Below are 21,982 nucleotides of genomic sequence, written 5' to 3' on the forward strand. Positions count from 1 at the left end.
ATGGCTGAGCAGACACCTAAAGGAAGAAGGTTTTGCAGGAAGGGCCGAGGAAGCTCTGAGGGGACATGTTTAGGTGGGAAACGCTGGGCGACAAAATGGCTATGTGAGAGGGAAGATCTGAGGGGAGAGGGAAAGATTTCTTTGGGAAAGTTGAGGGAACAGTGAGAGAAGGGATTTTTTTTTTTAATGGAAAATACAAGAGGAAGGGTTTTACATGGATGCACTGAGGGAGGATGAGGCTTTTGTCAAGGAGAGAGGAGAGCAGCGGGTTGTGGGAGCAGGTGATGAAGGTGCTGAAAGGTGGGAAAAGGCTCCTCTGGAAGTGCTGAGGTGACAGTGTGGAAAAAATTCCTCAGAAAGCACAAAGGAAAAAAATACCAATGGGAGGGCAGAACATATTTTTAGAAAGCACAGAGAAGAGTCCTGCCTTGCTAGTGAAGTTCAGCTGGGCTGGGGAATAGATTTGTTCCTTTGATGTCCTGATTTATCTTGTCTTTCTCTTGCTCCCTGTTACCTGCTTCTGCCACTGAAACAGTGCAAGTAAACCAAGTTGGAAAAGCACGATGAGATGGAAAACAGAAAAGATGACGAAAGCCTCAGGGAAAAATGGAATTGGGCTGGGCTGAGCAAGGAGCACCATGACAATTTTGATCTGTCTGCCTGAAAACAATCCTGAAATCCTTGCATTTTACAAGCCAGTGGGTACCTAAATAACTCCTTGTTTTGGCCACTCTTATTTGTGCAGTTTTCAGTAAAAGCCTGAGCGTAAACGCTCCTAAAAGGCGTAATTTCATGATTAATTGTAACAGCGAGCATGTGTCTGTGTTATGTTCACTTCAGATCCCTCGGCACAGAGCGCTCCGGGCACAGCCATGGCGGTGGGATTATCCAGGGTGTCGGACCCAATTTTCTTCCTCGGGATGACTCAATTCTCCATCCAAACGCTTCCCCTCGGGATCTTTCCCGTGTCCCAGCCCAGCTGCCCCACCGCTGACATTTGGATGCCACCTAGTGCCGAGAGAGAAAACCATCCGAACGCCCTGCTTTTCTGACGAGTCGGTGGTTTTAAATTTCGCAGCCCGAGGAGCCAGCAAGGCTGACGAATTCATGACCCACAAGGATCGTGACCCACAAGTCGAACTCCGCACAGACACCCCAACAACAATCCCACCCTGTCCCCTCAGGGAGCTGGTCAAACACTCCTTGAGCTCTGCCAGCCTCGGGGCTGTGACCAAACCCTGGGGAGCCCGTCCAGTGCCTAACCACCCTGTGGGGGGAACAACTTTTTTACTGATATCCAAACTAACCCTGCCCTGGCGCAACTTGAGGGCATTCCCCCGCTGATCGCCGGAGGGATCAGCGCCCGCCCTTCCACTTTTCCCCCTCCTCAGGAAGAAGCCCTTAGGCCGCCATGGCGTCTCCCCTCAACACCCCCCCTCTTTCCAAGCCGAAGCCACTCCTCACAAGGCTTCCCCTCAAGACTCCTCACCACCCTCCTTCGCTCTCTAACAGCTTAACGCCTTTATTATATATATATATATACACACATACACACTGGTTTTTAATATTCTTTAATGCCAACCCCCGTCAAACCGAACGCAAGTATTCAAGGCGGGAGCGCGACTACCCCGTCCCTCCATGTCGTGCCTGAGGGCGCGGCGGAGCCCCAAATCAACCATGCCACGGACCCCCCTAATTCCTGACAGCGTCCCCCCACAAGCCGCGGACCCGAGGCGAGGGGCGGGCGGCGGGGAGGCGGAGCGGCGGCCGCCGCTCCGCCTCCCCGCCGCCCGCCCCTCGCCTCGGGCCCGCGGCCCGGCCCTGCTGACACGTCCCGTTCCCCGCCCGCCGCGCCGCGCCGCCATTTTGTGCGAGCCGCGGCCGGCAGCCGCGGGCGGGAGCTCCTTCTTTCCCCGTCCGTTCCCCTCCTTCCCTCCCGTCCCCGCCGCTGCCATGCCTTCCGCGCCGCTCCGCGTGGCCGTGGTGTGCTCCAGCAACCAGAACCGCAGCATGGAGGCGCACAACATCCTCAGGTAACTGGGGATGGGGTGGTGGTGGTGGGGTGTTTTCCTTTAGGCCCCGGCCGCTCCGCTGTCAGGGCGGGCCGCGCTCGGTGAAAGGGCTTGAGGGACACGCTCCTCTTCGGCTCCCGATCCCCTGGGTCGGATTTGGGGGGGGTCCCGGAGCGGTGGAGGCTGTTCCACCCTCCCTGGTGGACCCCTCTGGAGCCGGCGCTGAAAACACGGGTTGGGCCCTTCGACAGGCGCAAAACGGTGTCTCACCGCTTGGAAGCTTAAAAGTTCCTTTTTTTTCAATTTATATTTTTAAATATTTTTATTTTTTCATCCCCCTCTCCCCCTCATTTTTTTCTTTCTCCCCACTTTAACGCATCTGAAGGGGGCCCTAGAGGGGGAAGCCGGAGAGGGACTGACTCTTCCTGAGGAGCTGGAGTAGCAATAGTAATAGGACAAGGAGTACAGATTGAAAGAGGGGGAAATTCTTAGGTTAGATGTTAGGAGGAAGTTTTTTTTACTGCGGTGGAAAGGGTGGTGGGGCACTGGCACGGGATGCCCAGGGATGTTGTGGCTGCCCCAGCCCTGGAAGTGTTCAAAGCCAGGCTGGACAAGGCCTTGAGCAACCTGGCCTAGTGGAAAGTGTCCCTGCCCATGGCAGGGGGTGGAACGAGACGATATTTAAGGTCTATCCTAATCCTTTAACGTCCTATGAAGACTGGAACCACTCCACGCCCTGAAAGGGAGCCCTTTCCTCTTGCGGAAAAACCAGACCGAGTGTTTGGGTCAGAATGTTAAATGTCTTTGAGATTATACGTGTTAATCTGTTTAGGACTCCAGGTGTTTTCAGCTTGGCTGAATTCAGAAGGAGACATGGGAGACTGGGGATGGACTGACGGGCAGGAGGAGACCTGATCTGCCTGAAATCATGTCCCTCAATCTTCCCTTTGCACTGCAGGAACATGATGAAAGTGGCTGGGTTTATTTTGTTGAAGTTCTGCGAAGAAACGTTCACATTAAAAATACACATAGCTGGCATAAGAAGCCGAACAGCTGTCTGTAGGTTGTGTGCTACATTTAAATACAAATAATAGCCTTGGAAGGAAGAAATAATAGAAGCATCTGGTTCTGGCAGCCATCTTACTGTGAGCAGCATTTCGTGCTGTCAGGGATTAAACTTGGCATCATGAAAACATCATGAAAACATGATGCTGTTTTCTTTTCTGCTGATAACACTGAAACTGAGTTTTAATTGTACCCTGAGTACTAATGACGGGGTTAAATTTACTTCCAACGTCAGGCCTTTTCCTTCCTGTCGTGTTTTTGCAGAAGAAATAAATCACTTCCGGTGTGACTGGTGTTTGGCAGGCATGGGAGGGGAATGTTCGGGGTTTTTTTAAAGTCTGTTCTCCCTCAAAATCTTAATTTAAACGTAACAAACTGAAACGTTTAGTTTTGTGTCATTACGGCAGTAGTTGGCAATGCAAAGATAAGGAAATAACTGCCCCATGGAACGAGAATGGTGGTTTGTCAGGAAAATGTCTGTGTTGGCTCAAAGCCCATTATCTGCCTCACCAGTTCAGGCAGTGTCTTGCTGTGTCTTGCACTGCAGTTGAAAAAGAACACATGATTAAAAGAGGAACAAACTGAGGAATTGGGAAACTTTCAAGTATGTTGTTAGTGGATTATAAGACTTTAAGGGATACAGATTCTATCAGGAATACAGGTAACTATCAGCAAACAAAGTCTGGGGCCCAGCCTTCAGTGTGTGCTTGTGTATTTTGTAATAAACCAGGTTTAAACACTTTGTTCTACTTTTCCAGCAGAAAAGTCAGGCTGGAGGTCTGTGTGAAGTTTGTTGATAGGATAAGAGCCATCACCACAGGGGGCTGTTGGGATGTGGAAGCAAAGGGGAAGCAGGAGCAGCAGTTAGGGCTGTGCAGAAGGACATGCTCCTCCTTGTCAGGGGGTGTGGAACCAGTCCCTGGGTTACATCTTACTCATCCTGCATTATTCACCACCTGACCTGCACCCTCATCCTGCTGGGGCGGGGTGAGAAGCACAACAGGCCTTGGTGCTGTGTGAGCACCGCTCAGCAATGACAAAATACCCCTCTGTTACCCACACAGACCCAAACCACTGCTCACACCAACACAATCCAAACACTGCTGCTGTGAGGAGAATTAACCCAGCACACTCTGTAGGTCTCCTTGACTTTTATTTGCCCATGCAGGCAGGCCATGGTTCTCCCTCAAACACAGAGGAGGGAGGCAGAAGAGTAATTTCCTTTATAACCAAACGTTTTTATGCAGCAACTTCCACATTTCCATTTGTGTGTGTTTGCTTGGTAGTACCTTGATGGCCTTGAAAGGAAGTTACTGAGTTCAGTCTCTGTTCTGCTGTAGGATGCTGATACACACTTAAACCACATATTCTTTTGTTATAGGAAACAATGTCTTAGGAGTGTCTTAGGGGCAGTATAGAGTTTTAAATATCGAAACCACAGTGGCTAAAACTTAAATTTCATATTGATGGTAAGACTTCAACATTGACCCTGTGAGAGAACTCAAGTTGCACCAGTGCTGTTTGTGTAATTTGTTAGTCACAGCTTCTCTCCTGGCATCATCTGTCAGCAGCTAAATGCAGTGAGGTATTGGCATTTATATTTCCTACTTAAGCTGTATTATGAAGCCCTCAAGAAGAAGGAAATGTTCTCAAAATTTTAGATTAAAACACTTCATTTGACGTCTTGTTAGTGATGATGCAAATTACAGCAAGTTGGTAGTATTCAAAATCAATTAACAGCACTTTTGTCCTGCTTTTTAACAGTATGGGGTTGTTCTGGGGGATGGGATTTTTTATGTTTATTGAATGGCATAATATGCTGTCTAAGTAGCCTACAAGGAGGGCACTGTTGGGAATTATTTTCCTGCTACATCTTCTGGAAAGGGTTGTGTTCAAACTAGTGATTGGTCCCCTGAAAATCTTCACCACTACCAGCTGCAGTGGCACTGCAGGATTGCATTTGCTTTAAGTTTAGTAATACTGCTGGCCACTGTAAAGAGAAGCTGTGCTGCTGGGACTGTCCAGAAGGCTGAAAAAATACCTTAAGAAGGATGTGTGAGATCTTGAAATAACAATGACACAGAAGAAAGGTGTGGACAGAAGTTCCCATCTCAGTCTGCACAGGTTAATATTTCTGCTCTCAGTACCTGAAGCTGAGTGGTACCAACCCTGTGGAGTGTCAGTGCTTTGCTGGGGCAGTGCTGTATTGCTTTCAGCAGCACTTGTGTCCCACTGAGCAGGGCTGTTTGCAGTGAGCTCTGAAAATGCTCAGGGGCACATGAGTAGAGCGCAGTGAACTCATTGTCAGGAGCTCTGCACTGGGACTGAGGTGAGCACAAAAGGAATCCATGCACTGACTCACTTTGTCCGTAATGTATCGGTAGTTCATCTGCATGGGTCTCAATGCTATTAATAGAAACAGCTTCCTGAAGTGTGGCACCGTGTATAGTTCTGTTAATGTTTAAGCTCTGTGTTTGCAGAGATCAGTGCTGGGATAGTCTGTAGGTCCGTGCCACCCTTTGCTGTTCATGCCAGAGCTGCAGCTCGTTGTTTCCACCTCCTGGGTAGTTTAAGAACAAACCCTGGGTTCAGGTTGTCTTGCAGGAGCCATTCACGGTGAACAGGCTGTGCCACGTGAGCACACACACACACGGTGACTCACTGCACTGGATCTCTCCAGCTGTTTAAGAAAAGCAGGCTGGTGAATAAAGGCTCTGTGCAGGCATCCTCCCCTCTCCCGTGCCCCAGCTGTTGCAAGAAATGTGTTGAAACACTTCTAGAGTATTTCCTAGCAGTTCACCCAGTGTGTAAAAGTTGACACTACCAGTTGCCAGGGTACAAAGCATGAAATTCCACGTGAGAAACACATATTCCAGCTCTAAGGAAGCAATTTTCGATGGGTCACAGGCCTTGGAGGCACCAGTTTTTGCTGGGTGAAACATCAAATGAAGATTTCTGGTTTGCTTTATATGAGATCATTCAGGGACACTTCCAGCAGTGGGAGGTGGGGGTTTTGATCCTATGATGCAAACAGACCTCTTTCAAAGATAATATTAAAAGAACAAAGTAAAAGTTAGGAGGAAACCATAGAAGAAAAGATTAGTTTGAAACTAAATTATTAGCATTGCAGTTTCTTCTATACATACTATGACTCACTTTGTGTCCAGTAGGAGCAGCAGAATAAAAACATGGGTCTGGAAGTATTGCAGGGAAAATAAATTACCAGTGACTCATAACTGCACCAGTTACATGTGATGGAGGGCTGGGAGGGGCAAAGAATTGCACTTTTTTCCACTTGCATCCGTTTTCAGTCATTAGTCCTGCAGAAAGAAGCAAAAATCATCATGTATCCTGTCTGTTTACAGAAATAGGGACCTATAAATAGTTGCTGGAGGAAAAAGGAGGGGAGCAAGAAAAGAGAAAGGAGGGGCTGTGTCCTTATAGGAGGAATGAAAGGAAATAAGTGTTGATAGCTGCAGAGCAGTGTCTGAGCTTGGGGCAGAACTTGATCCCAGCAGTCTGTGCACAGAAGCATTTTGGGTCACTCTGAAGGCAAACAGGCAGTTTGAATCGGTGGGTCCTGCTGGATTTCCTTGCTGGTTTGTTTGTGCAGACCAAGGAGTCCAGGGGTGACTCTTGCACAGGTCCCCAGTCTCCTGTTTTCAGAGGCAAACTCTACAAATTTGGGGTTGTTTTTGGGGAGGGGGAAGGCACAGGTGTTAGGTTGTTTGCTTGCTTTTTGCTTTAACGTTGTTCAGTCCATTCAGTCTCTGCTAAAATCATTGAAGCTGGAAGTGGGAGTCCTGGAAAAAATAGATTAAGTCATGGTCTTGACCTGTTTCAAGTTACATTGTCATTATAGACCCAAATGTTTCAGCCTTCTGGACAACAGCAACAGTATCTTACCATGTAACTTTGTCCATGAGACCAGAGAAAACAAATCTGGTTTTGGTCCTGTTACTCCACAAATATATTGACATGTTTGTAAATATTACCGAAGGATGTATTGAGGTTCAAGTACAAATATTTTGGTTAATCAGAAAAAATATTTTGACATTACCCCTAAAGACAAGCAGGTTCCTGCCTCCCTTTTTTTTATTTTAATTAGAACTATTCAACAAGTGGTTGTTCCTAAGAATGGAATGGAGCAGCCCCTGGTTCACCCCACAGTTTTAGGCACCAGCCAGCAGAATATCTCCCCCCTTGTGTAAATGTAATTACACTGGATGGTTTGCAGTGCACTTGAGCAAAGTGCCAGGCACACAAATGTTTGTCTTGGGCTAATTAAATTACACCAGAGGTAGTTTGGGCATCAGAGTGAGAGGAATAATGTAGTTATCCCAGGGACTTTAGCAGAACATTTAAGTATTGATCAGTTGGTACTTTTACTTACTAATACAAAGAGAAAAACATCTCTGCCTCTATTGTTAAGAAGTGAACACAAAACACACGCTTTGTTGCAAATCCAGGATGTCTGAAAGCACAAAAGAAATATCCAAAAAGCTGTGTACCATAACTGTAAGAAAATTCCTGTCAAATATAAGTGCTCCTTTAGAAAAGGTGTGTGAGCTGGGATTGCAACTGCAAGGAAATCTGCACATTGGGAATGCCTGATGGTTTGGTTGCTGAACTGTTTTGGGGTGTGATTTGGCTGATTGCTGAGAGGTGTTTTGAAAGTTCACTGTGTTGTTCAGTGCTTTTCCTGTTGGAAATCACCCAATCTCACTGCCTCCCCTCTCCCCTTCCCTCCTGTCTTGCAGCAAACGAGGATTCAGCGTCCGATCCTTTGGCACAGGGACTCACGTGAAGCTGCCGGGACCGGCACCGGACAAGCCAAATGTTTATGACTTCAAAACAACATATGATCAGATGTACAATGATCTGCTTAGGAAAGACAAAGAACTGTATCCCCGTGGCATGGCCTCCTTAAAAAATCCCATGTGGTTCATCCTTGAAAGGTGTAATTCATTACTTGGCATTATGCATTAGGAACAGGGAGTTGCTTGACTGGAGAACTTAAAATGATTTCAGGTTGTAGGTTTTTTATTTTTTTACAATGGGCCTCTAGTGTTCCCTTGTAAAATTGCTGAGTTACAATGCACACATCCCCAAATGCTCTTTTGTAGTGTGTTAACATGTTTAGCTCTTGAGTGAAAGCACATCAGTACTCACAGATTGCCCATTGGCTGCTCTGCACTGTGGATCACACGCTCTCAGTGCAAAGACTGTCCTGATAATGGAGCTGGGAAGAGCGACCACCTCGACATTAATGTTGTATTTAGCTCAGACAAACTGCCAGGTAAGGTTTACAGATACTTTCTCTGGGAGAGAGGATACCTTTCATTAAAGAGCTCACCCTTCTCACTGAGGATTTCGTGGTATGTGATCTGTGCACCAAGAAAAAAATAATCCTGTAGTGTATTATAAAGAATGGACATAGGAGAGCCCAGTAACATATTTGACCCTGGAGAGCAGAGGTGATCAGGGTTAGGCACACTACTAAAAACCATGACTAATGTCAAACTGTGTGATTTTAAAATACCTATATTTAAAGTTGATTTTTTTTTTTTTAAATTATTGTTAGGAAAACCCACAAACCTACTATAAAATTGGGGCACTCACTCTAGATACTCTTTTTTTCAACAAAGATCTTTTTTTAAAAAAAAAAAAATTCAAAATGTAGGATATAGGATATAGTCTCTCTGGATCACATGTGATGTGCTGGTTTATTTGTTAGTTGGGTTTTTTTTTAAATCCCTCTGCCTGTAGAGAAAAGGCAAATCTTGCAAACCCATCATATTGAGGTATGTCATATCCATATCTTGATTAAAAGAACTGCTTCAAAAGAAAAGAACTTGAACTGAGAATTAATTTTAACAAGCACTAACGACTTGTGATTTCCTTTTTGCATCCTTCATTGCTGCTGTACTGAGTATGGCAGTACTTAAAAAAAAACAAACAGCAGAAAGCCTGCCCAGCCCCTCCAGCATGTTTAGGAGTTGCCTTTGTGGTTCTGCTCCATGCTGGACATGGTTACTGTGCATCTGCAGTGTCCCAGTTAACCCTTTTCTCAAGAGGAAGGGAAGCAGCTTTGAACAACAGCCATCTGAAGGGAAATAGTGCAGGAGCAATTGCCTCTGTGACTTTGCTTTTATGGTCCTCGGCTGATTTGAGGTTTTCAGACTGAAGACTCAGCACAGAAGTCAACTCCATTTCCAGAAGTGGGTTTTGAGGGTAAAGACTTTAGGCAAAAGCAGAGCTGCTCTCATCAGCGAGGTGTGGAATAGGTGTTTGTGAACCAGGGGCACAGGGACCTCAGTCCTTCTGGGTGAGCATTACCTGCTAGGGGTGGGGGGCATGTGGGCATGGCCTGGGTGGGGGGAGGGCCTGCTCTTCTCCTGGGCTTGGATTGGGGTGGGGAAACAAAGGGACCTGTGTTTCCATATGATTGAGCTGCCTGTTCTGTTCCCCAGCCTTGCTTCCATCAGCTCAGTGGACGTGACTCAGCTGTAGCCTTTCCATGTGGTGTGAAATGGAGTGTCCTGGGGACATTCCCGGTTGGCAGCAGGAGCCACCGGAGGTGTGAGGGCTCAGCACTCAGTTCTGCCTCACTCAGGAGTGATCTCCTTCCAGTCCCACGTGCCAGCAGGGATCCCAGGCACTGTGCACCCCACATAACCCCTGAAATTGGGGCTGTGAGGGACACGGACCATCCCCTGCCCAAAGAAACGACCCCAGTTTCCAAAAGCAGTGGTCACAAACAGCAAAGAGCTGCTGCAGTGTTGGACCTCCCTCAGAGCAGGGTTAAAACCATGTTAGAGAGAAGATCCACCAAGCCTCTCCTGTTCACTTGTGAAAAGGGGGGACAACTATTAAAAACCCACTCTACAGAGACTAAAAGCACCTTCATTATAGTTAATTAGTGAAATATAGAGCACAGGCTCACATACCTTGGAGGCATATGTTGAATTTAAGAAGCACAGGAATAAGAGATTCGCTTGAGTAGGTGGTTACAGTGTCTCTAAAATGGAAGTACTTCAAAGCCTTTTAAGATGTGGCAGTTAAAACTTAGAGTTAAAATAAGTACCCACATCTCCCATTGCATTTGGAGAATATAGCATTTAAATTCCCTGAGCCCTAACAGGGGGCTGTGACAAAGCTGTTCTGAATGTGGCTTTTGCTTGCCCTTTTTTTTTAAATATTCCTCTATTATTTCTAGGACAACAGTAGAGGATTCTACTGCTAATCTGGAGGAGACATGGCCATGCAGCACCTCTGGGGCTGTGTGTGTAATACATGTAAATTGTACTTGCATGTGTAATCCACCTTTCCAGGATCGTGATTACTTGCCCCTTAAAAGTGTGTGAGGGGGTTTGAGGACTTAATTCTAATTATATGGTGTGACTTCAAAAGTGAAGCAAAAATAGAGCAAAACTGGTGAGCCCTGCCTTCAGCTGAACTCAAAAATTAGTCAAGGATGAAACTTGCTAAACACCAGTTTAAATCTTCATCAGCAGTTGCTTTTATGCCCAGGGATAGGATCTGTTCTTCCCTCTCTTACCTCCTCTTTTAATGTGACCTGCTCTCTAGATAGCATTCCAGTTTTAGCTCCACAGTTACATGAGGATATAAAATTGAGGGGAGGGTGGAAAAGGTGTCCTCAAGATGTTCCTAAAGATGTGCTTGTTAGAGGGAAAATTTGAAAATGAAGAAGAGAAACTGGCTTGGTACATCTCTCTTGAAGACATAGTGATTCTTTTCTGTCAAAAGAAAGGTAGTGCTGATCTTGGTGATTGGGATGTAGTTCTGCTCTGAGAACTCCATGCTGAAGCTGGATGCCCAGGTGGTATTGCCCTGTAGCTCAGTCTTGAGTAGTAACTTATTTAATTCTACTTCAGGTAAGCTCTTCATGCATGTGTTTATCTTACATTTTATCTGGTTTTCTCGTGGATTTGGAACTGATAAGCAGTTCAAAGCTTCTGTTCAGAGCTGTCATTCCAGTGGTCAGCAGGATAGCTTCTCTGTCTGGAAACCACTCTGGGATGGTTTATTTTAGATATGTTTAGGGTTGGGTTTTGGTTTGTTGGGGGTTTTTTTAGGTTGGATTTGGTTTTTTTCTTCTCTGTTTTTTTTTTGAAGCCTGACCTTCCAACAGCTAAAAATAGTTGGAGTCATGGCCTGCCTGTCAGTGGCAAAATTCTTCCAAATGCAGTGCAGTACAAGTCTCATTTTCTTCCTTTACATGTCTTTCAAAGTACTTCAGTGCTCCTAGAAATAGAGGGAAGGGATGAGGGTGGAAAGCAGTGTTTAAACTGCATTTGAACAGGCTTCTAAGAGGCACATTTGTGTGAATCAATATGCTTCCAGCCACAGCTGAATTCCAATCCCTTTTTCTCCATGAAGGATCATAAGACCAAAACACTTCACAAAGTCCCAGGCCTTTCCAGCACAGCAGTTTTCAGTACTTTTTAGTCTGACTTCTGATCAGAATGCCTTTAATCTTGGCTTCATTTGCATTAAAAAGGAAATATATAAAATTATTAAAAATATATAAACTAGAAATGTATTATTTAAATGCTATTTCCCCTGTGTTTGAAACTGCAGTCTAATATTAAATGCTTTTCAGCACATAAAACATCTCTGCCATCCTGTCAGTCTGCCAGGTAGTCTTTGGAAGGTTTATTTCCTTAGCCAAGGTGAGTCCCGAACAGATGCTCTAAGGAATTCTGACCCAAGGATCCTATCTGAGGCTGAGGACTCCTGTAAAATCCACTTAGAGTTGCAGTGATTTCATTTATTGGCCCAGGTTTGGCACTTTCATCCCCACTTAAAGGAGAGGAGCGTTGAAGTCTTTACCTCCCATCAACACAAAACTGCTGTGCCAACATAAGGGATGCTTATAATTCTTTTTTTTCCCCTTAAAATGATACCAAATCCATTTCCATTTTCATGGTAGTGACTGTAATTTCTTAAACTGGCATTAATTGCAAGCCAGTGTTGCACTGAGGACTGTTTCCTGCAGACTCATCCAGGGTGCTGCTTCCCTGGTGTGCTGCTGTTCCAGAGTGGCCCTGCTGGCTTTGTGATTGTGTTCTCAGCTTTCCCAAATGCCTTAAATGAAACGGCTTAATTGATTTAGGGTTTGTAAATGCTTGTGGTTTGCTTTCTCTGAGCTTCCCTATCCATCCCGAACTCCAGGTAGCTGAAAATTACCTGTGGCTTTTGCAGCACAAAGCAGTGAGAGCAGCAGAAGGCCGTTTGAGCAGGGCTGCTGCAGCCCCTGCTTCCCTGACACGTTCAGTGGGCTGACTCATCCTCTCTCCCAGACCTCCCTCTCTCTCCTCACAGCTTCCTCAGAGCTCTTCCCCCCTCACCCCATTTTGCTGCTCATCCTCTGGATCCTGGCACTGGTTTCCAAAGCTGAGAAGAGCCTCTAAAAGTCCAGGGTGACACTTGTGAGCTTTCTTGCCTGCTGGTCCTGACAGTGACTGTTGTGGTGTTTTTTTTGACGTGTCCCTGTCACGTTCTGGACTTGGCAGTAGTTTGAACCAAGTGATCAAACACTTGAACATTCCAGCATTCCAAACTCCTCTTCAAGTTCACCCTTGGATGAAGTGCACAGTCAGCTGTTGGATGGCATGGGCAGACATGCCACATCTTCCAAGTCATCTGGTGGTCTGTCTGCTCTCCTTATCTTCCTTTAGTCCCTTCAGTACATCTGTGCCATCCCTTCTCCAGGTCTTTGGTTTTCCCATTATTCCATTTCTTGTCCCCTTTGACAGCTTGTTTCTGTCTAGTTCCATCCCCAAGCAGTCTTTCAGCTCTTCAGCACCAACAAGTCACTGGCATTTGAGCTCTGGGCTTAAACTCCAGATGTTTCCTGCTTCTGCTGGTGTTTGGGTACGTACCCTCAGCTCTGGGGCTCAGCCTCAGGCCTGAGGGAGTGAGCAGGGCTGCCATGTGGTTGTATCTGGACCAGCTCCTTTGAGCAGGCTCAGCTGGGCTTCTCTGTGCAGTTTGTAACTTAAAAATCCCAGGTAGTTGTACTTCACAAGGAAAAACAAGTTCATTTCTTTGCAGGTCATTAATGCAGGCACAGATGTTACCAGAAATGCTACTTAACCCAGCTTAATATCTTTGTTGGGGTTTGGAATGGCATGTTTTAGAATCAAACAATCCCAGAATGGGTTGGGTTGGAAGGGACCTTCCAGATCATCCAGTGCCACCCCCTGCCACGGGCAGGGACACCTCCCACTAGCCCAGATTGCTCCAAGCCCTGTCCAGGAGCAACCTTGGACACTTCCAGGCATGGGGATTTTAGATGACTATGTAATTAATTTATATACCCCAAAACTTCCAGCTCAGATCACTTGGGAACTGCAGCTTCACGTGGGACTTAAAATGCAATTTACTGAATACTTGGATCAGTAAGATCATTTTCCCATTATCATACAGGATGAGAGACTTTATGCTCATGGCTAAAAGTGTCCCTGTCAGGGACAAATTACTGATAAAGTGGTTGGAGGGGTGAGGGATGTTTGGTAAAAGGCATTTCTGGTGTCTAGGACAGGAATTTTAAATTTTGGGTAGCAGAAGCTGTGAAAGCTTTAGTGGTTTATCCAAACATGCACATAACTTCCTTTTTTTTAAGTACATGTATATCTTCATCTCTAGAAACTATTGCAAAAACCCAACCTGTATTGCACCACCTCCTTTTTGTATCAGGTCTTTCCACTGCTGAGCTGTCATGCAGGAATTCCATCCCACTGAGGATCTGTTTAGAGTAGTCACTGCAATAAAGGTGAAATCTGAACTGGACCTACTATCAAAATGTGATGGATTTACTATGCCAGTGGTTTGCAGGAGGTGAAGGGCTCTTAGAGAAATGCAGGCACGTTGTGTTGAGTGTGAGCAGGGCTGGGAAGGTGTGACAGCAGGGAGGGAGTCTTGGGAGCACCTGCTGAAGAAGTGGCTGCTGAAGAGAAAAAGCAGAGATGCACGGGATAGGGAGCGTGGAGCTGAAATCTCTTGGAAGGAGCTTATTTCAGTCTCCTATTATAGGCAGATGGACCCTTGGAGGGAAAAGGAAAAAAAAAAAAAAGCTGCAAGTTGGCAGCAGAAAGCTCGGCTGTGAGGCAGAAAGCTTGTGTGGGTTTTTGGAATATGCGTAATTCTGTCTCCAGGCTCAGTCAGGAAAGCTAGGGGACAGATGCCAGCAACATTTTATCCTAGAAAGGGAAAAAAGAGAACCCAAAAAAAAGCGTGTGGGATGTTGTGGATTTTTTTTTTTTTTTTTCCCTTTGAACTGCATGGGGTAGAAATGAGGAATATGGAGCCCAGAAAGGGCTCCCCTTCCAGCAGAACAAAACAGCACAGCCAGGTGTTGACAGAGATTTTGAAAATGGTATCTTGAAAATGCAGTCATCTTCAAAATGCTCTAGAAATAACCAGAGGTCAGAAATGGCTTCATCAAAGTGTTGTTTGGGTTTTTTTTCCCCAAGCATGACAAACCCAAGGAGAGTTTACAGGGGTGCTGAGAGGAAACAGTGGGTGCTGCTGTGCAAGAGAGCTTTGGGCTACGAAGGACAATTTTTAATAACATAAGGAGAAATCTTTTGGGAAAGAAGAGTGAAAGAAAGGCTTGGGAGCGACCTGGAGAAAAGAAACGTGGTAGAAGTCAGTTGGCTGAGAGAGAATTGACAACATATATTTGTGATAAACAGCTCATTCCACTTGTTCCCAATTGAAGTGGTTGACCTGCAGTGGTGCAGACACAAAAGAACTGAATATATTCTCAATATAATGTAGATCTAATCGGTAGAACAGTGAGCTCAGGTTTTGACAGAGCTCAAACACTTGAGAGATTTAAGAGGCTGTTTGCTTGAAGACTGTTCAAGAACACCTTGGGGCACGTGCTGCACATCTGGCTGCCAAGGGGAGTAGAACTTTGAGCTACCAGAGGGCAACTGCAAAAAGGTAGGCAGAAAGTTGTTGGCCTTTTGTTACAAAAATATTAGGACTGCTCTCTGAAAAGAAATACATGTATGTGACCTTTTCAGCAAGGAAATAAGCCAAGATGACCCCTTACATACTGCTGCTAATGATTTTTTTTTCTCAGAATCCTGTTATCTCAAGAAATTACAGGCTGCTTTTTGAATGTAAAAATATCTGCTTAGATGGCTAAAAATACAGCTGTGTTGAAGTAAGGAAGAGATGCATCTGCTTTTCCAGGCTTTCTCCATTCAAACCTTTCCTGGTAATCCTGATTTGCCCATACAACTTGGCCTTCAGAGGGAGTTTGGTTTTTCTCAGGCGAGCAGATTGGTGTGACAGTCACCCCTGGAGTGCTCCTGATGGAACTGCGTGTCCCAGAAGGCTCAGGAGACAGTGGGGTTGATGAATCCTGCCTGGAAGGGGGGTGCAGGATGGTAAACCTCAAGGTTACAGTAGCAGCACAAATATAGCTCCCAAGCAGCATAACAGATTCCTTTCACACGGTGATGAGGCTCTGACAGGCACAAAGTCAGTGTTTTTCTTATTCCCTAAATGGGAATGTATCTTGGGATATTTTTAAGGGATGTGCTTCTGTTGTTTCCTTGACTTTCTCTGGGAGTTCAGTTGCATAAACCCAGGTAGGGCTTTGTGCAGGTGACACCCCAAACCCCCTGGAATTGCCTTTGGAGAGGGAGGCCCCTGAAGGGAATGTGGGACATTCTGCTTGTGCCAGCAGAGCAGGCTGTGTGTTTCTAAACATTATGGCTATAAAAATAGTTGTCCAAGAAAAGCTGTGCTTCTGAGCTCTTCTGAGGGCCTTCTAAAGCTGTCCTGCTATTGCACTGGTGACTGATAGATCTCTGCATGGATTACCCTGATGGGGATCACTCTGTCATCTTGGGAGTCTCTAATAGTCATTGAACTTTATATTTGCAAACAGAAAGAATCTTATTTTAAAGATACAGTAATAATTTAACTTGTACCGGTCATTTGCTCGAAAACATGACTTGTCTTAAAGTGAAGATACTTAACTCCAGCGACTTCAGATACACACAGAATGGAATTTTACACATGTTGGACAGAAATAAGAGAATCAAGCCACGACCAGAAAGATTCCAGAACTGCAAAGACGTTTTTGATTTGATCCTAACGTGTGAAGAAAGAGTCTATGATCAAGTAGTAGAAGGTAAGGACCTTCAACTGATAAACCAAGTTAACTTTGGCTGCTTTCCCCCCCTCCCTCCTCCTCCCTGAAGTCCTTCACAATCTGGAACCACCTCTGTCTCCTCCAACTACTGCTGCTGGGACACCAGTGGGGACAGGAGCTTGCAGTCCTTGATGTAGACTTTGTGTCCCCGAGCTGGGATGGCTGAGCACTTGTTTCTAAAAGATGTTGGCAGCTCCAGGGAGTGTGTATGGGTAGCAATATGAAGGGCTGACATGGGGAAGTTTATGGAAGCTCAGGTACGTGTTTGGTTTGGAAATGCCCGTGGATCTCAAAACCCAACAAGTGGTATGTGATGAGCGTTTTTCCACCCTGGGTTGATGGAGCAACAAAGCCTTCAGATCTGTCCCTTATGCAACTTCTGCCTGCCCTGCAGGCAGCTTCCTGTGGCCTCCTGAGCAGTTTCTCCCCATTAAATACCTCTTGTACAGGTGGAGAGGCTGTTCCTGAGTGCTGGTAACACCGTGTAAATGTGCCATGGCCTTGCCTTGAGTGAGTCAAAGTGAGATGTGCCTGAAGCACCTGGGCTGGAGGTTGGGTCCCACCTGACCTCAGTGCACAGGCTCCACGTGAGCTCACCCAAAACCTTGGGCTCTCAGCACTGACCCAGTTCCTGGGCTGAGAACCTTGTCTGCCTGTGGAAATGCTGGCTCCAGGATTTGAGGAGTTCCTGTCACACCGAGGGACCAGCCAGCTGAGTTGTTATCATACACAGGACTTAGAGGGCTGTTGCCTTGGCTTTTCCATCCTCAGTGGCCACGTCACAGCGAGTCAGAGCGCACTGGGGCTCCTGCAGACCCAGCAGTCAGTGCTCTGAGTGCTCAAGGGAAGGGTTGAAATGTGTAAGTTAGTTCTGAGGGCAGCTCTGGTTCCTGAGGGGCCTTCAGCCAGCACAGAGTGTCTGATGTAGCGTTCCCTCTGGTGTTTCAGGTGAGTATCCTGAGGAAGGGAGGGGGAGATGAGCAATTAAACCCCTCCAGGTGAGAAAGCCCAAAATCCTTCTTGATTTTTGAGACTCCTGAGCGTGGCCTTTAAAGAGTAAAGTGAGCAGGAACCTTTCTTGAGCAGAGCAAATAAACTGTCGTGACCCTTCCACAAATCTGAATTGTTCTGTGTCCAAAATCAGTTTCTTGTTTCTGAAATGAAAGGGACAACGTGTAAGGCAATGCTAAATAAAAAATATTCTAAAAACTAGTTTGGGGAAAGACTGATGTGACAATGCCTATGCATTTTTAAAAACCTTGTTAATACTTCATGTACAACATGATACAGTTCCACCCCAAGTTTTGTTTCCTTTTGTTTGTTTGTTTGTTTGTTTTCAAATAGATTTAAATTCCAGAGAGCAGGAGACGTGTCAGCCAGTCCATGTGATCAACGTGGACATTCAGGATAACCACGAGGAGGCCACTCTGGGTGCTTTCCTTATCTGTGAGCTCTGCCAGTGTGTAAGTAGAGAGGGCTCCTTGCCTTGGACTGCACAGGGGCTGGGCTTTGTTTGCTCAGTGCTCCTGAAAGGAGCTGGCTCAGCAAAATCCATGTCAAGGTGCAAGTTCCCAAATTCTTCTGATTGTTTTCAGAGCTGTTGGGCAAAGAGATGAACTCAGCCGGGTTCGTGGTTAAAACAGGTTTTTAATTACGTGGGATTTAAAGGTCAGAGCTGCATCCTGAATCCCAGGGTTCCTGAAAAAATTCCCGTCTAGGTGTGTTCCATAGCACCACAGTGCTGTGTGTGTGATGTGCAACAAAAGAGTGGTGCCCCAGCCCTTGGTGTGAGAGTGAGAGGAGCTGCACTGCCAGTGGAACTGAGAGCAGAGGAGGGACCTGTGCCCTTGGCACTGCCCAGCTTGAGGAGTTCACCTGGGCCAGGGTGGCTTTTTTTTTTTTAAACTCCAGCCTGTGTGGTTCTATTTTGGTCTCAAATCCTTTCCAGATTCTGAAAGCCTAAGAGGGTTCAAGGACTTGAAATTTTAGCCATCTGTTCAGTGTGCCTGGAGCTATTCTGGAGGGTTCTTATCTGGTGGGGAGGGATGTTGCCTACTCAACAAAGTACTAGTGAAGTGCCAGTTGGGTGGGTTGGGGAAGGAAGGATCTGCAGATAAACATAAAGCAGAATATCTGTGCATTTGGGAGTGCTGGGGATGCCAGTAAAGCACCCAGGGCTGCACTGTTGGGCACAGCCTCTGCTGGGTTACATTTCCCAGCAAGCCAAAACCCTGGGATTGTTCTAATTTTCTGAACAGCAGCACGTCCTTGGGGTCTGGTTGCTGAGCCTTTTTTCTCTTCTAGATACAGCACACAGAAGACATGGAAAATGAAATAGATGAGCTGTTACAGGAATTTGAAGAGAAAAGTGGAAGGACTTTTCTTCATACTGTCTGCTTTTATTAAAGCACATCTGTCTCTTAGGCCTTAATACAGATGAGGGAAGCATGTGTTTAAATTTCTGATTATACTGTATTTTCCTGGAAAATGAATATTGATCTTTTGTTTGTTTGTTTGTTTGTTTGTTTAAAAACTCCTTTTCAGTGTCTTTTTGTTTCAGGTGTTCTGTCACAGGTAGGCAGAGGTACTGGTTGGGCTTGTACATATGAAATGATTAAAAGTATACACAAAGGCCACCTATTTAAAAATTAAATTCAAGTTCTTTTTTAAAATCCTACTTTAATTATTACAAGTAGGTTTTTAATTATAAAGAGAATGTTTCTTGAATATAAGTTTATAATGTATTTTTCCAGCTTACAAATTTATTTTATTTCAGTTGTGCTTTTTGTTTGTTTGTTTTCTTTTTTTTTAGATTTTATTTTATTTTAATGTGACAGAATGGCTGAGGATGTGAATGGAACAATTAAATAACTGAATATCTGTATATTATTAGCTATAAAGTTGGAAGCATCCAATAAAAATGAAAAACCTCTAAGTTTGTCTGTTTTCAAAGTAGCAGCTGAGGAAGTGTCTGTTCATTTTGAGGTAAAACACAAAGTATCTGGGTGAGATGAATAAAACTGAGAGCCTGTAACTGTAACAGTCAGGGCCCAATGTGTGAGGAAGATGGGGAGAAATGGCAAACTCCACTGGCAACTGAAATAACTTAAATTTGGAGGTTTGTTTTTTTTTTTAACCAAATCAGTTTTGAATAGAAGCATTTTCCTCCCTTACAGCAGCGGTAAATGTGGTTGCCATGGCTCAAAATCCAGGAGGTGGGGATGTGTGTACAAACAGAGCAGAAACCTGCTCAGACTGATGGAGGTGAACCCAAATTATTGCACACTCAGCATATAAAGTGCTGTTGCTTCCAGGCAAGAGAAGATCTTAAAAGCTGTGAAGAATTTGGAGCAAAGGAGGCTCTGCTGGGGTAGCTGAGGACAACAACCACCAGGTTGGAAGTGAAGCAGCATCAGGTGGGGGTTTGTCCTCCTGGCTTCTCCCATTCCACCACTGACCTCTGGCAGCTTGCAGGAATTACCTGGTTTTCCTTGCTCATTGTTTTGCCCATGCAGGAGTTTGGTGCAGGTGTTTCCAGTTCAGGAAAACGTTACCCCTTCTGTGCAGACAGCTCTGGCTGTGGGGCAGTAAATCCTCAGGTGATGCTGCTTAACCTCTCTCAGTGAACACACAGCCATTAAAGAGAAGCATTTGGGGTTCCACACCTGAGAACTGCAAGTTCAGGTTGGAAAACACTTCCTGGTCGGGCCCCCAGAGAAACCTTACACCTCGCTGCTCCTGGGATCTTGGGGGGTGGCTGTGGTTTCAGCTGCTTTGTGGGAGAACTTAGACCTCTGCCAGCTCAATCCGTGTCCTGGCCAGTGTCCAAATGGGTCAGTGCATCATCCTCGGGTCCTGGGAGTGTTTAATATCCCTGAGTTACCTGGGCTGCTTCGCTTGTCTGTTTAAAAATGCTTAAAAATGTCGTGGAGAGGGACTGGATCAGAACAAACAGGGGCTGGGGAGCTGGAGCAGCAGCTGGGACGAGGTTTGCAGGGGGTGTGATTTCCAATTGGCTTGTCCTGTCCCGTTTTGTTCCTGGGGACTCTGGGTTTGATGGATTTCCTTGGCCTCCTCTGCTCCTCCTCGCTGGTGTGTCTGATACCATCTCTGTTACCATGGGGATATTTTACAGCCAAGGGAAGGAGATGGTGCTGTGAGGACTGAACTGCTGTAGTGGATCTCTTTAAAAAGACATTCCAAGCAGGCACAGATTTTTTTGGAGCAGAGTTTTCCTTCCCCATGCAGCACCAGCACCGAGTTCTGCTCTTGGCAAGGTGAAACCTGGGGAGTGTTTGAAAAATGTTTTTGCTCTCAACTTAATTCGCCCTAAACAGAGCTCTTTGTTGTTATTTCACAGAAAGGCAGGAAAAACCCACACAGGGTGTTTTAACCTGAGTTTTGTGTTTATATTGGGATTCACAGCAGAGTCCTCTTTATTGCAGGAAGGTTGCACTTCTCATGTGTGTGGTTGGCAGAGAATTCTGGCTGCTGTGCTGCTAAGTGTGGAATAATTAGAACTTCGCTGCATCTCTTAACCAAGAAGCCTAAAACCATAATAGAGTGTACAGGATGTTGCAGAGCAGTTCTTTCCATCCTAAACATTCTGTTCATAAGCCAGAGCAATGCTGGGAGCTGGTCGTTTGTCACTTGTTTATTTACCAGTGTGCAGAAGGATGGATGGATGGACAGATGGATGGATGGATGGATGATCTGGAAGGACAAGTCAGTATTTTGAAAGATCCACAGTCAGTATTTCAGCTTTCTTTGAGCATAACTTGTTCTTCAGCTAAAGCTGTTCATACTCTGACATGTTACTTCTCATTTAACATGAAAAATTTATGCATTTGTGTAGTTACTTTGTCTCCACACGCTTCATTTGCATCGAAATCCTCAGATTCCAAAAGCTCAGTTTATACAGGAATTTTATGGTCTCTTGTTTGAGGTACACAGAAGTGTAGAGGTATAAAACTGTGGCTAAACACAAGGTCAGAGCTATTTTCTGTGTCAAAAAAAAATTTCAAGGGAAACTTTGGTCTGCAGGAAATGGGAAAAATATCTGGGATATTCTCCCAGCTTCCCTAAGGCCAGGAGAGGTGGCTTTAAAATGCCTGATCCATGGGGGTGGCTTGGAGATGAGGAACGTGGATGGGTAGCCAGGCAGAACTTCACTTCCACACCGTTCCCTGGCACTTGTCTTCAACTCTGAGGAGCTGGGCAGGGTGTGGCAAGCGATGCCTTCCTAGGCATGAAGTGCCTGGCTTGTCAAACGTTTCATGTGTGTGGTTTAAATTAAAAATTAAAAAAAAAAAAAAATCATCTGCAATGCAATCTGTGCTCTAATTTGAGGACACCATTTAGTGGTTTTAATTGTGTGACAGTATTTTGGTATTTTCAATACCCAGTAGTAGGTTAATGACTGTTCCTTGAAGAATGGAGTTTATATAACACGAGTCATTACATAAGAAGGCTGATTGTGGCCTGAGGAGCAGAAGGAAAACAAATATGCAAAAAAGCAAAACCCAGCACCAGCAAACTCTGCTTTGATGGCCCTGAGAAGCCTAAAAAAATAAATACCTGGGTTGTAGCAAGGTGAAGCTCACCTTGAGGAGGGCTGAGGACGGGGCGGTGAAGGCGCTGCAGGACACTCCAGCCATCAAGCCCTGTGCTACCACGCATTTCCCACGTGGTGGCTGGAACCGCT

General features: G+C 45.6%; 1 protein-coding gene across 1 annotated transcript; it reads left to right on the top strand.

Annotated features, from left to right (window-relative positions):
• Window positions 1-1,863: 1,863 nt before the first annotated feature.
• Window positions 1,864-19,213, top strand: SSU72 (SSU72 homolog, RNA polymerase II CTD phosphatase). Its single transcript, XM_050322376.1, has 5 exons — window positions 1,864-2,033; window positions 7,838-7,981; window positions 16,118-16,257; window positions 17,623-17,741; window positions 18,583-19,213. The coding sequence occupies exons 1-5, from the start codon at window positions 1,954-1,956 to the stop codon at window positions 18,682-18,684; spliced, it is 585 nt and encodes a 194-aa protein (XP_050178333.1). The 5' UTR covers window positions 1,864-1,953; the 3' UTR covers window positions 18,685-19,213.
• Window positions 19,214-21,982: the final 2,769 nt, after the last annotated feature.

The sequence above is a fragment of the Myiozetetes cayanensis genome, unplaced genomic scaffold (genome assembly GCF_022539395.1).
Source record: "Myiozetetes cayanensis isolate MyiCay16 unplaced genomic scaffold, myiCay2020 scf28, whole genome shotgun sequence".
Lineage (NCBI taxonomy): Eukaryota > Metazoa > Chordata > Aves > Passeriformes > Tyrannidae > Myiozetetes > Myiozetetes cayanensis.

What these genes read in the sequence shown, in the direction of transcription:
- SSU72 (XM_050322376.1), top strand. Translation starts at nt 1,954, where the DNA reads ATGCCTTCCGCGCCGCTCCGCGTGGCCGTGGTGTGCTCCAGCAACCAG. An exon ending in GAGGCGCACAACATCCTCAG is followed by an intron (nt 2,034 to 7,837) that starts GTAACTGGGGAT and finishes CCTGTCTTGCAG; the next exon opens with CAAACGAGGATTCAGCGTCC. An exon ending in CTATGATCAAGTAGTAGAAG is followed by an intron (nt 16,258 to 17,622) that starts GTAAGGACCTTC and finishes GTTTTCAAATAG; the next exon opens with ATTTAAATTCCAGAGAGCAG.